This window comes from Zeus faber, assembly GCF_960531495.2.
Source record: "Zeus faber genome assembly, chromosome: 1".
In the NCBI taxonomy this organism is placed as follows: domain Eukaryota; kingdom Metazoa; phylum Chordata; class Actinopteri; order Zeiformes; family Zeidae; genus Zeus; species Zeus faber.
The window spans coordinates 43730010-43745610 of NC_137193.1; the positions used below are offsets into that span (position 1 = coordinate 43730010).

Below are 15601 nucleotides of genomic sequence, written 5' to 3' on the forward strand. Positions count from 1 at the left end.
CACTTACACACCCTGCAGATAAGCCTGTGCAAAGAGATGCGTCGAGTGGAATCACAACAGCAGCTATTTTACCTCAACGACCCCAAAACTTGAATAACTATTGCGTTTTAGGCCACAGATTGAAAAGTTAAACTACTGGTTAATAGTTTAACTTTCCAATCTTTAGCATTCAGTGTTTATTGAGGTCAAGTAGCCACTGAGTTGCATCCAATGCAGGAAGGGTATGTGGGTATATTTGTGTGTTCAGATCAGTGAGACAGACAGAAGGACTTACGAGGTGGAGTTGACGGTGGTGTACCCGGAGGGACACTCGGGGATACAGGCTCCATTGTGGATGACGTACTCGTGGCATCCTGGCTCACGGTCCTGCGTCAGCCGCTTGCTCTGCTTGCACTGGTTGTGGAGGTGCTGTTTAAAAGACATTAAAACCATTAAAACCCGCAACAAGGACAGAGAGGAGAAAACAATTCTGTATGACCACAATTGTTTATGTGTTAGAGTGTTAATAATTAATTTAGATTTATCTCTTTATGAGTTTCTTTATGAATTTCTTTATTATTTTCTATGCGGCACATGAAGCAGTTTTTAAACTTTCTTGTTAATTATGTGTTTTTGTATTGTGTTCTTGGGTGACTGTGGCCGTTTCGCCTGCCACACGCCATTCAAGTGGCGTTTTCAGAGACCTCCGGCAAGAGACACAGACGACAAGGTTTATTGTAGAGAGTGGGCTAGTTGGAACAAGCCCTGGAGCAGATAGCCATGTGTCATGACAAGGACTCCTATCCTAAGCGTGTGTGGGGATGGGGCTTTTACCTGCTGCTCATAAGACCGACCAACGAGCAACAGGTATGCAGCCACACTGATCCTGGGTCCCCAATTATCTAGACCCAGGACAGGCGTAGCTGCTCAAACCACACTGTCCCCACACCACACATACTTTAAAGAATAGCTGTCACAATTATTGCATAATCACCTAATTGCAATTATATGCGCTCATTGCAATCATTTAATACAATTCATAAAATTAGATAAAATCTCATAAAATCATGGTCTACAGTCATATGTTTCCATTCAAATCTAAGCCAATGTGAGAAATGATGCAACTAATAGAATAATAAGTTGGCACATTTCATCACTCAAATTTTTATGTTCTGTTTTTCAATGGCTTTAATTGGCTCTTATTCATAGGGTGGATGTGGATTATTACATTATTATATTAATATAATATTTTTTATATTCGGATAGCTGCATGAAATGGACAATTCAATTTTTAATCGCTTCTACTTATATGACAATTATTTGTCCTAACAGTTGTTTACTTTGATTTAAATTACCACAATATAATAAAGTTTGTTATCATAAGTATTAATGTTATCGTCTGTATTATTATTGTTAGTATTATTCGCGACCCATCCCTCCATCACTGACCTGGCAGAAGGAGAAGCTGACGCAGCGCCAGCCCCTGAAAACGTAGAATCCAGGGGGACATTTGTCCAGGCACCTGTCCTCGTGCTGGAGGTTCCTGCACGCCACACAGCTGCTGGCGTTCCCCGGCTCCGCGCAGCCGCCCAGGCACTGGTCGTGGCAGCACTGGCCCTGCAGGCTGCACGCACCATGTTTACAGTTGTCTAAACACACTGGAAAGGAGGGAGATAAGAAAGGCGATGGTGAGAATCAGAACTAATGTTTTTTAAATAACAGTTGCCGAACCTCTGGTCTGTATTTAGAAAGAGAGCAAGAACAAATCTAAAGTTGTTTAAAACGCTCCAATGCATTCCACTTTCACAGCAAGGAGCCCGGAGCAGCAAAATATAAACCACTAGCAAATCTCTCTCTCTCTCTCTCTCTCTCTCTCTCTCTCTCTCTCTCTCTCTCTCTCTCTCTCTCTCTCTCTCTCTCTCTCTCTCTCTCTCTCTCTCTCTCTCTCTCTCTCTCTCTCTCTCTCTCTCTCTCTCTCTCTCTCTCTCTCTCTGCACAACAAAAAACGTCACAACAAGAACAGAGGAGGAAAACAGAGGAAAACCTCAGAGTCAACATGACAACATGGCCACCGGCTGCTGGTCCAACCTGTTCAGAGAGCAATAAGGGCACTCACAAGCAAAGTATGCACGTCACATACATGATTTAATCTATAAACATATTATATATCTCAATATATATATACAGGTCATTTTTGACAAGGTTCCTGTAGGGTGCGTTTCAAAAATCTGGTGTTTTCCTTCAGAAAAGAAAACACCATTTTGTGAAGGCAGGTCCAAATGTGGACATTTTTCACCAGACCACACTGGACTGGTAAAATCATGAAAGTTTGGTTGAACATCCACTTTGAGAGCATCTGGATATTTTGGAACACGTAACCCGTGCCGATGTAGAAAGGTGTTGGAAGTTTATTGAGGACAACTGTAGCAGCGAACGCTGGAATGTAGGCCGTCTGACCCCCTGTTGAGATTCTTGTCTTGGCTCCTTGTCTTGTCTGTGTATTAATGAGCCGCTCACACCATGGTCCTCACTGCGCTGTCAGATTGCATTTCACACGGCAAGTGAACAGAAGATGGCAGGACAGAAGATGTTGCTGCGTGTGGGGCCTGTTTTAGGATTTTCGTTGAAGCCGAGCCTCACCCCTGATGACTGAGGTTTCATCGTGTTTGGTAACAGCACAACAAGGGCCACGGAAACTGACAAAATGTTGAAAAAGTTTGACATTTTTAAAAACCAATTGACTGTCAATGGTGCAATGGCGTACTCCAAGACTGCAAAAATGATTATCTCGAGATATATTAATATGATATCGATATGGTGATACGACATGAGATATCAACTGGGGTTTCCGTTATCGCAACAGAAGAATCTTGAAAAGCAGACGGCTGTTATATTTGACCTTCCACAGTGTAGTAGCGAAGAATCCAACATGCAAACAAACAAGAAAACAAACAAACTAAAGCCTGAAAGAGTGCAACGGAACGTTAAATTGTCTGGGACGGCCGGGGAGCACTGTGTGCCAGCCTTATCACAGGAGAAATTAGTGCCAAGGAAACAGCTAGGACCACGCTTCTACACAGGGGGGCTGCCCGTTGCACTGCCAGAGAGGAATAAATAGGACCGAGAAGACAGATGAGGGCGTGTGGTAGGGGTCGCGGGAAATCAGTCTGGGGGAAATGAAAAAGCGATTAAGAAAGTCGGGAGTGTAGGTTGGATTGAGAGAGAGAGAGAGAGAGAGAGAGAGAGAGAGAGAGAGAGAGAGAGAGAGAGAGATAATTGAGGAAGATAAAAAACACCTCTGCCCTAAGATGGTTCACAAAGGGGTGTCTCTCCCTCTTAATCAACGCACTACATTATCTTTACTATGAGCTTAGTTCAAACAGAATCAAACACGCACACACACACACCAATATACATAACTCTGCTGTCCTCCCCTCTCCGCTGTGTGTGTGTGTGTGTGTGTGTGTGTGTGTGTGTGTGTGTGTGTGTGTGTGTGTGTGTGTATGTAAGAGGAACAGAGGAGGAGGAAATAGCTCCAGCTCCAGTTTGGAATCCATGCCGGAGCTTGGTTCCAGCCCCAGATCCGCCCTCAGCCTCAGCCAATGTGTATGCTGGCTGGGGGAGGTAGCCACTCAATGGCCTCCTCCATGTTGGGGAGGAGAGCCGCCCAGGGTTAACCCTGGCCTCGCTGGGGCAGACAGGGGGCAGAGGCAGACAAGGAGCCAGCAAAGCTGTCAGTCACTCTGCGACTCTGCTGATGTTACTTGTTTATTTTTACTGAGTGGTTAATGAGACCAACAGTCGGGTGGTTACAAACACATTTGGTGTATGTCACTTTGGATAAAAGCATTTGCTTCACTAAAAATAAATAGTAAATATGCTCATAACAGAAGAGGAAGCCACAGTCTATAAAAATAAACCTAGTGTCATAGACAAGACTTGTAAATAAGCCTTTCCTCAATTCCCCCTGAAAAATGGATTCTAAAGATCAGGTAAACAAACTACATAAACGCCTGGTGAAGGAGTTTGGTGGGTGTGTTTAATGGTCCCAGTGCTCTGTGCATCACATCCCGGCACAACGCCCCCTGCGGGGAGCAGCATTGGAGCCGTCACTGCAGCAGTATTACTCCCCATTCTGCTCACGCTACAGCCAGGCTACGCTAGCTAGCGCCCCTGCCAAACACGCTCCAGTCAGCTCATGCTTACATTCATTCATTCATCCCCTCCTCCTCCTCCTCCTCTCCCCACTCCCTCGTTCTCCTCTCGCCATCCTCTCCTCCCCTCTTCTCGCTGTGCCCTGCACCACTATCTATCTATCTCTCCATCTGCCTGCCTGCCTTTCTAGGCCACGCTGCCCCTCCCACATTCATTCATACATACAGGGCCTTGTTTTGATTTCAATCCGGGAGGATGGAGAGAGATGGGAATGGATGAACGAACGGAGTAATGATTTCACTCACACGTTGACAACAACAAGAGGAGCGGTGCCCTGAGGAGGCGGATGTAGTATCCTGGAGTTTTAATCTCTCACTAAAGTTACGTCTGTAATCTTCCGGTGTCATTCAATATTTGACTCGCTGCTTCCCTTTAAACACACACTGCCGTTATTGTTTTAGTTTTTTTTTGTATTTCTTTTATGCAAAGCTCTGATCAAAGGTGTGTTGTGTTTATCTTTCATTTGGCTGTGGCAGTAAACAGCCCTGGCTGTTCTTGCCCCTGGGGGAGGGAACCATGGGAGAAAGGAGGGCAGCCAATAACGAGCAGCCACACACGTCAGTGCTTCCTGCTCTTACACATAAAATCCTCCCCTTTAATTGGCACTGTTGTCTACGGGTGCTGGGAGCAATAACAAACACTTTAAAAATATATATTTTTTACCCCAGAGCCGTTCAATCAGGAGCGTGCGTGGATTCACCCAGCCGCACGCACACACACGGAGCGGCACACACACGGAGCGGCACACACACACACACACACACGTTATATTCAAGTTTACTATATTTGGCCGCAGTGGGAGTCTTAAGCTTCAAAAGCTTCACTATAAATGCTTCTAGTGATCTGATGCAAGACAGAGAGAGAGAGAGAGAGAGAGAGAGAGAGAATGGGGGTAGGGCAGGAGTGTAAACAAAAACACAGATCTCTGGGAAGGAGGGAGGAGGAGGAGGAGGAGGAGGAAGAGAGTGTGATGCCGTCGTCCCCGGTGATAACGCTCGGCGCGGGCGTGTCCTTCGCAGCCACGCTCACCACCGAAATGCAAAGTGAAGATGTGTTTTTGTGCACTCCATTCAGCTGCATCGCCAAGTGTGACAACAACAATGGCATCAGCAGGATGGGCACGGAGGGGGGGAGGGGCCAGCGGAGGAGAGTGAGCTGACTGGACGAGAGGGGAGGAGAGCCAGAGAGAAGAGGAGGAAGAAGAATAAAAAAAAATAATAAGGTGGAAGGGGTGAGAGAAAGGGGCAGTGAAGCATATGGTGTGACCCCAGAGCTCTACAATCCACACATTCAACCTTTTTTGTTTACGTGGCTTGTTGTTGTTGTTGTTGTTGTGACTGAGCCACTGGATTCAGGGAAGGAAATGTCTTCTGAATAAAAACAAATGAAAACAATAGAAGGGGATATAAGATAGGGTTTTTATTAATCCCCAGGGGGTGAAGATTAATAGAAGATAGAGAGCGTGTATAAAACAACAGTGTATTAAAAGATAATGGTAAAGAACGGCCAACAGCAACAGTCACCAAGTAAACACAACCATCCACCTGCTTGTTAACCCGATACCAGAATATGACTCAACACCATGAAAGTGTTCACCGATGCTGAAACTCTACTTGAATTACATTTTTTCAAACTAATACATTCTGATCTGCTGAGAAGATAAGGAGTAACACAGTGAAATCTTCCTCTGTCTCTGCCGCTATCTCAGGTTTATTGACACAAATAAAGAGCAGCCATTATGCGAGCCACTAAACACAGGAAGCACCGGAACCCGAGAGGTGTACGAGTGTCTACTTGTGTGTTGATCAGTTTCAGGCTGTGCATGTGTGTCTGTCTACCAGTCGAACAGGTGAAAGCAAAGTTGTGTGTGTGTGTGTGTGTGTGTGTGTGTGTGTGTGTGTGTGTGTGTGTGTGTGTGTGTGTGTGTGTGTGTGTGTGTGTGTGTGTGTGCGTGCGTGCGTGCGGATGAGCCTGTTGTTGTGGCTCCAGAGACGCCTGGGGCTCTGTGTTGGTTGAGTCCATGAAGATGAAGGCAGGGAGAAGCATAAACAGCCTACAGCCTGAACACCCTGTCATCCAAACACACACATGCAGCCCCTTTGCCCCGCTGGTTGCAGCTCTGGTGAGAGCCAGCGTGTGGGTTGATTTTAGGTTTTACAAACTAATGAGTGAGGGGCAGAATTTCAAACAACAGTGGTGCTACAAGGACATTGTTTGCTCTGTTTTAGAGGGAAATGTGACTTTTTGCACTGTGTTTGGTGGACTCCTTGGTGTGGTGATATAAATCAGAAGCAGAAAGGGTTCATTTTCGCCAGGGACATTTCTTCTGGTTAAGTTTGATGCACTTCAACACAGACCTTAAGCATTAAAAAATAAAAAGCTTAGCAGTTTGAAAGAAAAAAGGGATAAAATAATAAATAAAATTGAAAAAATATAATTGAAATGTCAAATATATACTGCTGAATACATATACACAAATATATAACTGTATTTGGATAATGGGTGTTTTTTCCCTTTTTTCTTGTGTAGTTTATAATGTTTAATTTTTTTAACTTTTATTTTTATTATTAGTAGTATTATGATTACTATATTATTATTACTTATATGTATTTATTTCTGTTGTCAAGTTGTTTTTTGCTTGTGCCACTGGAATCAGTAGATACCACCACCATGTATTAAATACAGGTGTTTAAAGAAACCTCTCTCGCTGCCTGAAGGCATTCCAAATCTATTAGTTCACACCGTTCCGCAGAATAGGCAAATAAATGTGTCAAAATCAAACAGCAAACAAAGAGTTAAAGCAGCTTGCGTGACAGGGTAATAAAAACCAAATAAGATGTTTAGGTCAGGTTGACTAGCAATCTGTAGCAGGCGAAGGAACGTTTGGGATGGGATGAGTTCAATCTCGGTGAACTTTGGCTTTGGCCGCTGACCCCTGAAGAGGCAGACCAAGCCATTCAGATTCATCCTGGAGCCTGGTGCTATGTCCCAAGTCATATACTACATAGGCACACACTCAATGCTCATCCAGCATGAGCATTGAGGAGATTTTAGCCTTAAGAGGCGACTTTCTTTTATATATATATATACATACATACACACACATTTCTAAATCTCCCAGTCTATTGCACGAACAATGTGGGAGGATTTCGTGAGAGAGAAGGACTTGAACATTAACCAGGTACTCTCATTCTACCCGCTCTATTTATACAATCCCGTTGAGCGCAACTGTCACCTAACATAATGACGGCCCTGACACTCCGCGACTTTTATTTACAGTGGATATATTTGTATGTACTGTGTGTGTGTGTTTGTGGAGTGTGTGACTCATACAGTACGCTGACGCTAAAATGCAAAGCAGTCAATGTTTGGATAAGGCATTTATGCATGTCCACTTGGACTGGCTCAGACAGGCTGCGCAGTTATTGGCTTGGGTAAGAGACACACACACACCCACCCACCCACCCCACACACAGACACACACAGACACACACACACACACACACACACACACACACACAAATTAGATTGGGTACTTTTCTATGCAGAAATTGCTGTGTTGTTTTATGTCACTAGGTCACAGTGTCTGGATCAACCATACATTCGGTGCCGGATCTTAATAAATGAATAGACTCAATCGCACACAGGATAGATTATACTTTGGAAAATAGTTCTGTGTAATATAATAGTGTAATATATACATATACACACACACCAATCAGCCACAACATTAAAACCACCTTCCCTATATTGTGTAGGTCCCCCTTGTGCCGCCAAAACTGAAAACCAGAACCCAAAACCAAACCAAAACCCACTCATATTAGGCGATTGGTGCCTTTCCCATTACCAGGAGAAATGCCCTTTCTTTTTTGTTCTCTGGTGTGTCACGTTTTATGTCACAAACACGCCCGAAAAGGGGTGTGTCATGGTTCTAGTGTGATCGGGACTAAAACAGTAGAGGAGACAGCAACTTAAACAAACAACATAAAACTGTAAAACTTGAATGAAAAAAAAAATTTTTGAGCCATTCAAAAAGCCAAATCGTCATGAACGACCCAACACTGCAGTAGAAGCAGCATAGAGTAATCATGCTGCCGCGACACATAAATAACAGGACCCAAGGTTTCCCAACGGAACATTGCCCAGAGCGCCACACTGCCTATGCCGGCTTGCCTTCTTCCCATAGTGCATCCTGGTGCCATCTCTTCCCCAGGTAAACGACGCACACACCCGGCCATCCACATGATGTAAAAGAAAACGTGGTTCATCAGACCAGGCCACCTTCTGCCATTGCTTCATGGTCCAGTTCTGACGCTCACGTGCCCATTGTAGGCGCTTTCGGCGGTGGACAGGGGTCAGCATGGGCACTCTGACTGGTCTGCGGCTACGCAGCCCCATATGCAGCAAGCTGCGATGCACTGTGTGTTCCAACACGTTTCTATCATAACCAGCATGAACGTTTTCAACAATTTGTTTTACAGTAGCTCTTCTGTGGGACCAGACAGGCTAGACTTTGCTCCCCATATGCATCAATGAGCCTTGGGCGCCCATGAGCCTGTCACCGGTTCACCGGTTGTCCTTCCTTGGACCACTTCTGTTAGGTACTTACCATTGCTTACCAGGAACACCCCACAAGCCCTGTTGTTGTGGAGATGCTCTGGCCTAGTCGTCTAGCCACCACAATTTGGCCCCTGTCAAAGTCGCTCAGATCCTTATGCTTGCCCATTTTTCCTGCTTCCAACACTTCAACTTCAAGAACAGACTGTTCACTTGCTGCCTAATATATCCCACCCCTTGACAGGTGCCATGCATGTGTGTGCGTCCTGTTAATGACCATGGCTTTATTGGGTTACGCAAAGGTTGGATTGGGTTAAACTACAGCAGGCTAGTGGCACATGGTTCTTTTAAAGGGGACCTATTATGAAAAACTTCCTTTTTCAGTTCTTGTGCACATACATGTAGGTCTCTGGTGGGCCCACTAACACACAAACCGTGAAATAAGACAACTCAGTCAGTTTTTTGTGAGCAGTTTTTTGTGAGTCAGAAACACCCCATTCAAATTCTTTTGTACGTCACAGCCGATTTGACAAAACCAGATTTGTTTGTATATAGATGTATTTGTAAAAAGAAATAATACAGAATACAATACAAAACATACCAAGGAAGAAGAATAAATTACAAAGGAAAAAAAAAAAAAAAGACTCTCTTGCACACATCCATACGGCTTCCTGCCTCTACATGTCTTGTCATTGTTTTAAATAAGCAAAAGCATCAAATAAAAAGACGCTGCTGGCACAGACTCGGTTCAGCCGCCAGTAAGCCAATAAACAATGTAGGTGGATCTCATTCACACCTGGGAGCGTCCCTGTGGAACTACACACCGTTCCACTTCTGGCCAATGAGCGGCTTTACGAGAGACACACTGGACGGACACTGCCTCAGTTCAGCTTTGAGTCCATGGATCAGATAACATGTCTTCATGCCACTTCACTGTTCAACAACCAACCTTCCAATCACAAACAAGCATTCTCAAATCTCTTGCCAACTGGGAGTTGTACAATATTTTTTAACTGAAGAGTTCTTCTGCTGCTTGATGGCATTGATGGATTTGCATTTAATACTAATGAGAGAATTGCAGCGCCAGTATACTCACAACAACGCTTTTTGACACTTTAATGCGTGTTTCGAACAGGATTTGACCAAAGGCGACATTTTGAGTTTGATAAGATGTACAGCATATGTGCCAGGTGTTCACTAGTTTGCAAACGGTTTGCAGACATTCCTCTGTCTTCAATTTGTAATTTAAATCTGTTTCACCTTCATTTCCTCACTGTAATGTGGTGAGTACACCGTATAGAGTACACTGATGGTATTCAGGGTTCTTCATTGGTAGTATTTCATTCACTACAGCATCAGGACAATACACAAGCGGGCATGAATACAAATGAAGATCACAAGTAAACAAACGCACGCACGCGGCATAATGAAGATGTTTTTCTGACTTCCTGTCCGTTCGTCTGTCTGTCTTTTCATCGATTTCCCCCTCCTATTCCTCTTGTGTGTTGGCTGGCCCTGCTCACTCGCAATAGGCCCATCCCGTTGCCATGGAGACGGCTCCAGACATAGACACAGTCTGCAGTAATTAGCAGCCTCGCTCCTAACGGGCGATTTTCCACTATTTCTCCGGAGACAACGTTTTGATTCTTGTCCCCTCCGTTCCACAGCTCCTGAACTCCCATTCCCCTCCCCGACATCAGCTGCATCACTCACTCACTCACACACAACCATGTCGGCCCCTGCTCTACACTCCCTCTCCATGTCGTTCTTGACCCTCTCTTGCCCCCGTGCGCCCCTCACATCTTGAAACCCTCCCCAATAAAAACAGACGCACACAGACAGCCCAGGGTGACAGATCTGTTCCCCTGGAAAAGCCACAGACACTAGATCTCATTACAGATGCTCAGGACGAGGCTAAAATCAATAGGCTGGCCCCCTCCACTCCCAGCGTTCTCTCTCTTCAAATCCTCCTCCCCGTTTTTTTTTTTACCTGTGCTGTCAGCATGCTGGGCATACAACACAGGTTATTTGTATGCCACTGCATTCAAGACAGAGCTAATCTGCAAGTGGAGTTTAAATTCTCAACCTTCAATGCCACTCTGTATTCATCATCAAGAACTGCTTGCAATAAGGCTGTCCTGTGGACGACCTATGGGATGACAAGAGCACAGCTTTTTGTTACACAACGTCGCCAATCTTTGGAGAATGATCTCACCATGTTTTGATCTATAAGGAACAAATCATCATTACTTCTCCAAGAGGGGGAGGGAGAATCACCACGGGTGAGACAGATAAACGGTGACAAAACACAATTTGTACTCGATAAATCATAAACATAAAAACATCAGAGGACAACGTGTATTTGACAAAACATTGTTAATTAAGTCGACGAAAATTGCAACAACAATTACGGCTTATGGCCTCTTTCTGTGAAAGCTATGGCAATAAAGGAGAGAAAGGATGTAACCAGGAGGGTGTTTGGAGGCGTGTTCGAGACAGATCCTGGAGGGTGTGTGTGTGCCTGTGATGAGTCCATTTGTGTGTGTGTGTGTGTGTGTGTGTGTGTGTGTGTGTGTGTGTGTGTGTGTGTGTGTGTGTGTGTGTGTGTGTGTGTGTGTGTGTGTGTGTGTCTCTCAGAGTTTCTGTTATCCGCTAATTTCAGTTTTTTTGACCGGGAAAATCTGTTGAAGTCCAACATATTTATATCTCTCCAGTCATAATGTCCGGTGAAAAGAATTCCCTCTAAGCATAATTTGAATAAATGCTGGGTGATAAAACAATAACAATCGGCATATTTTTTTCCCTCTATGACGAAATAAAATAGACTATTATTTCGAAAAAAAAAAAAAAATCCACAGATCTGTTCATTTCCACGTTTGCCAAGTCACAACAGAAAGCCAATCAGTTTAGACGATCTAAAGCTGACCTTTCACCTCTAACCAATCACGATTGTTGATATAGAAATAAGCCTCGCCCGCAGGTTGCGCTTGAAAACACAATATACACGGAGCGGAAACAGAGCGACAGCGTCCAAAACTCGGAGGAGAAGCAGAAGATGATGTATCGCTGATAACACGGACACATACATCCATAAATTGGCGTTTTCTTGTATATTTAATTTCCAACCCAAAGCAGATGGTAAATATTAATTGTGTTTTAAAATATGTCGACAAGACGTCCTGACAAACACTTAGCATATTTATTTTGCCTTGGATTTTATCAAAATTTTATTTAAGTAAAGGTTAAATAAATAAGCTGCACTTGTTACTTATTGATCACAAACTGAATTTATTTGATTTCAAGTCGTAATGTTTATTTATTTTTAAAATAGCTTAACTGACGGGACTTATTTTATTTTGAATATTCAATAAAAAATATAAATCTACATGCCTTCATGATCTCATTTTTTATAAAACCTGCCTATCAATTGTTATAATATTTGACCAGACATTGAAATCTTTCAGCACATGTGGACCGGCACCATTTTTTTCTAACAGAAACTGTGGTGTGTGTGTGTGTGTGTGTGTGTGTGTTTGATGTTGCGTGTGTAGTGAATACACGGGACAGTCCACCCCCCTACACACCACACACACACACACACACACACACACACACACACACACACACACACACACACACACACACACACACACACACACACACACACACACACACACAATACAAACCCGACCGTTAATGAACAAATCAAACAGAAGCACCTGCTTGTGCATACCCCACTGCAGTCAACAACACACACACACCCACACACACACAAAACAAGCTAAACAGTTATAACCTGCATACACACACACGTCCAACAGACTTTGCTGAGTGGACGGTTTGACGGCAGCAGGGAGGTGATGGAAGGAGTCGGGTGGCGAGCATCCATCTAGCAAATGAGACGCCTGAATCACTGCCCCTTAATAAACCCCCTTCACAGCAGACCCCTCAAAATTAAAATCCCGCACACAGACACGCACACGCACACGCACACACACACACACACACACACACACACACACACACACACACACACACACACACACACACACACACACACACTAGCGCCTATGAAATGATTTTTCTCAGTGGAGGTGGGGCTGGGCAATGCAGAGATATTCATTTTCACAATAACCACAGAACCGACACAGAAGCTAATGTTGATATTATGTGTTCAAGTGTTGAAGAATTCCACAGGGATTCACTGAAATGTGTAGATACTACAAGGAATCATGGTCACATCATATCGCCACCCAGCGCTAACTTGAGGCCTCCATCCAAACTACGCCAACTGTATATTTAGACAATCTGTGTCATCATATCCACCGCTTGTGTCTCCATCAGTCCCCTTCATCATGCCAATAAGAAGTAATGCCCGCCACCCGCCACCCTCCACCCATCGGTTGTAAAAATACCTCCCCAAGTCGTGTGATCGCTCAAAGAAGTAAAATAAATGCTCTCATAGTTTTTCATTTCTCAGGCTCTTTTTCCCATTTGACGTTGTCTTCAGCCAGACTTTTAACTCCGGTATGGGCACGGCCGAAAGTCCAAGTGTAACCAAGTATGCAAAAAGAGGTTACGTATAAGCGGCTCCGGCTTCTGTCTTGTGAGAGAGGGGAAAACTAAATGCCTGAATAAATGAAGTGACATTTAATGCTGTTTTCAATGTCTACTACAATCCTTCTCCAAAACACACACACACACACACACACACACACACACACACAGACACACACACACACACACACACACACACACACACACACACACACACACACACACACACACACACACACACACACACACACACACACACACACACACACACACACACACGTCACAGACAGCCATGGCTGGTGATTTGACAGCTTTAACTGGGCACTCGTAATGGCAGTTTTATGGATTGCAGTTGTGCTAAGATAAATACCTCACTTCATCTGGGTAATTTAATCAGCAGTGCTGAGCGTCGGCCCAGTCATGACTAAGGTGTTTTTAAGCCTTCTCTTTCTGCCTCAGTGGTCCATTATCTCCTCATATTAGCCACAGAGCGATAGAGGGAGAGAGAGAGAGAGGAGAGGGGGAGGGACTGAGAAAGAAAGAGAGGGAGAGAAAGATGGGGGGGCTCAATTGACTCAATTCTCTGTCCTCAGATGACACCTTGAGGGTTTATCAAGGGACCGATTGTCACAGATTCTCTCTCTTTCTCTCTCTCCCTCTCTCTCCCTCCCTCCTCGTGTTTCGGGTTCAGGTGGCCTCTGAGTCCAGGACAAACAAGATTCAGCTCCACTGGGTAATGCTTCCCCCCCATGCTTTTTCCGCCTCGGAAAAAAATTATAACTAAAAATCTCTGTCAAAAATGATTTAAAAAATCTCACACATTCAAAACTTGATGTCAAACACCACAGAAGAACATTCGGAGCATGCGTATGGAGCTTACGTTCAGATCATGCATTTAAAAGGCAAAGAACATTAATAAAAAGTAATTGAATTCAGTCATTAAATTGTTAAAGCGGATAAGAAGACAAAAAAAACAACAAATAAAGATACAATATGATAAATAATAATAATAAATAAAATAAATAAAAGGAAAAAATAAAAATAAATAAATAAGTAAGTAAAAAATTAAATAGATAAAGAAAGGAGGCGACATCACATAAAAGCTGATCTATAACAATGGGTTTGGAAAAGTGATTTAAAAGAACCTGACCCTGCTAGCCGAACCTCCTCAGGCAGGTTCCAAAGTCGAGGGGCCCTCACAGAAAAGGCGCGGTCACCTTTAGTTTTAATGCTACACTTTGGAACAGCCAGAAGGCCCCCGCCTGAGGATCTAAGGCTGCGCACTGGCTCATGTGGGGTCAACATATCTGTTATGTAGCTTGGAGTCAGACCCAGACGTGCTTTTAAAGTGATCAGTAATATCTTAAAATCGATTCTGAACAGAACAGGGAGCCAATGGAGAGAAGCCAGGATTGGGGGGATGTGATGTCGTCTTTTGGAACCGGTAAGAAGCAGATGCCAGAGAGGAGGGAGTTACAGTAGTCTAGTCGTGAGAAAATGAGGGCCTGGATTACTTTTTCCAGGTCGCTGTGTGATAGTATTGGTTTTGATTCTTGAAATGGTTCCCAGCTGAAGGAAGCAGGACTGGACAACTGTGTTATTTGTTGTTCAACGTTTAGGTCAGAGCCAAACAGTACTCCCAAGTTTATGGCAACAGACTTCACTTTTGCGGACAGAGTGCCAAGGCCGCTCTCAATTTGACTGGTAGAATTTGGGAGAGTGAACAATATGATTTCTGATTTTGAATTATTGAGCTGAAAAAAATTCTGTGCCATCCAACGGTTGATTTCATTGAGACAATCTACAACAGCAGCGAGGCTGTTTGGGTCACCAGGTCTCAGAGGAAGGTATATCTGTGTGTCGTCTGTGTAGCAATGAAAAGAGACGTTGTGTCTTTGGATAGTTTGGCCAAAAAGCAGCACGTAGATTGAAAATCAAATTGGACCTAAAATAGAATCTTGCGGTGCACCACAGGTAATTTGAGCTATAGAGGAGGAGTCGTTACCTATGGGGACCTCAAAGGTTCTTTCTAAAAGGTAGGAATAAAACCAGCCAAGTGCAGTGTCCTTGATGCCAACCCAGGTGTTAAGATGGTCAATTTAAATGGTGTGATCTACAGTGTCAAAGGCTGCACTTAGATCTAAAAGAATTAAGACTGCACTTTTCCAGTAGATAGCTTAAATGGCTTCAATAAAAACCGTGGATTGATATAAGCTTTTTTCTCTTTTTATTAATTACATGGAGGCTGTGTGGCGCTTGTAGCGAGGAAGCAGATGGTGGATTTGGACATGGT

At 43.9% G+C, this 15601-nt stretch overlaps 1 protein-coding gene across 1 annotated transcript in view; it reads right to left on the reverse strand.

Annotated features, from left to right (window-relative positions):
* Nucleotides 1-15601, reverse strand: part of insrb (insulin receptor b) — a gene marked incomplete at both ends in the record, with an annotated part of 102381 nt that overhangs the window by 20250 nt on the left and 66530 nt on the right. Inside the window, 2 exons of the mRNA XM_080001278.1 lie at nucleotides 275-408; nucleotides 1429-1637. Coding sequence (XP_079857404.1) covers nucleotides 275-408; nucleotides 1429-1637 — 343 coding nt within the window. The remainder of the gene's footprint in view (nucleotides 1-274; nucleotides 409-1428; nucleotides 1638-15601) is intronic.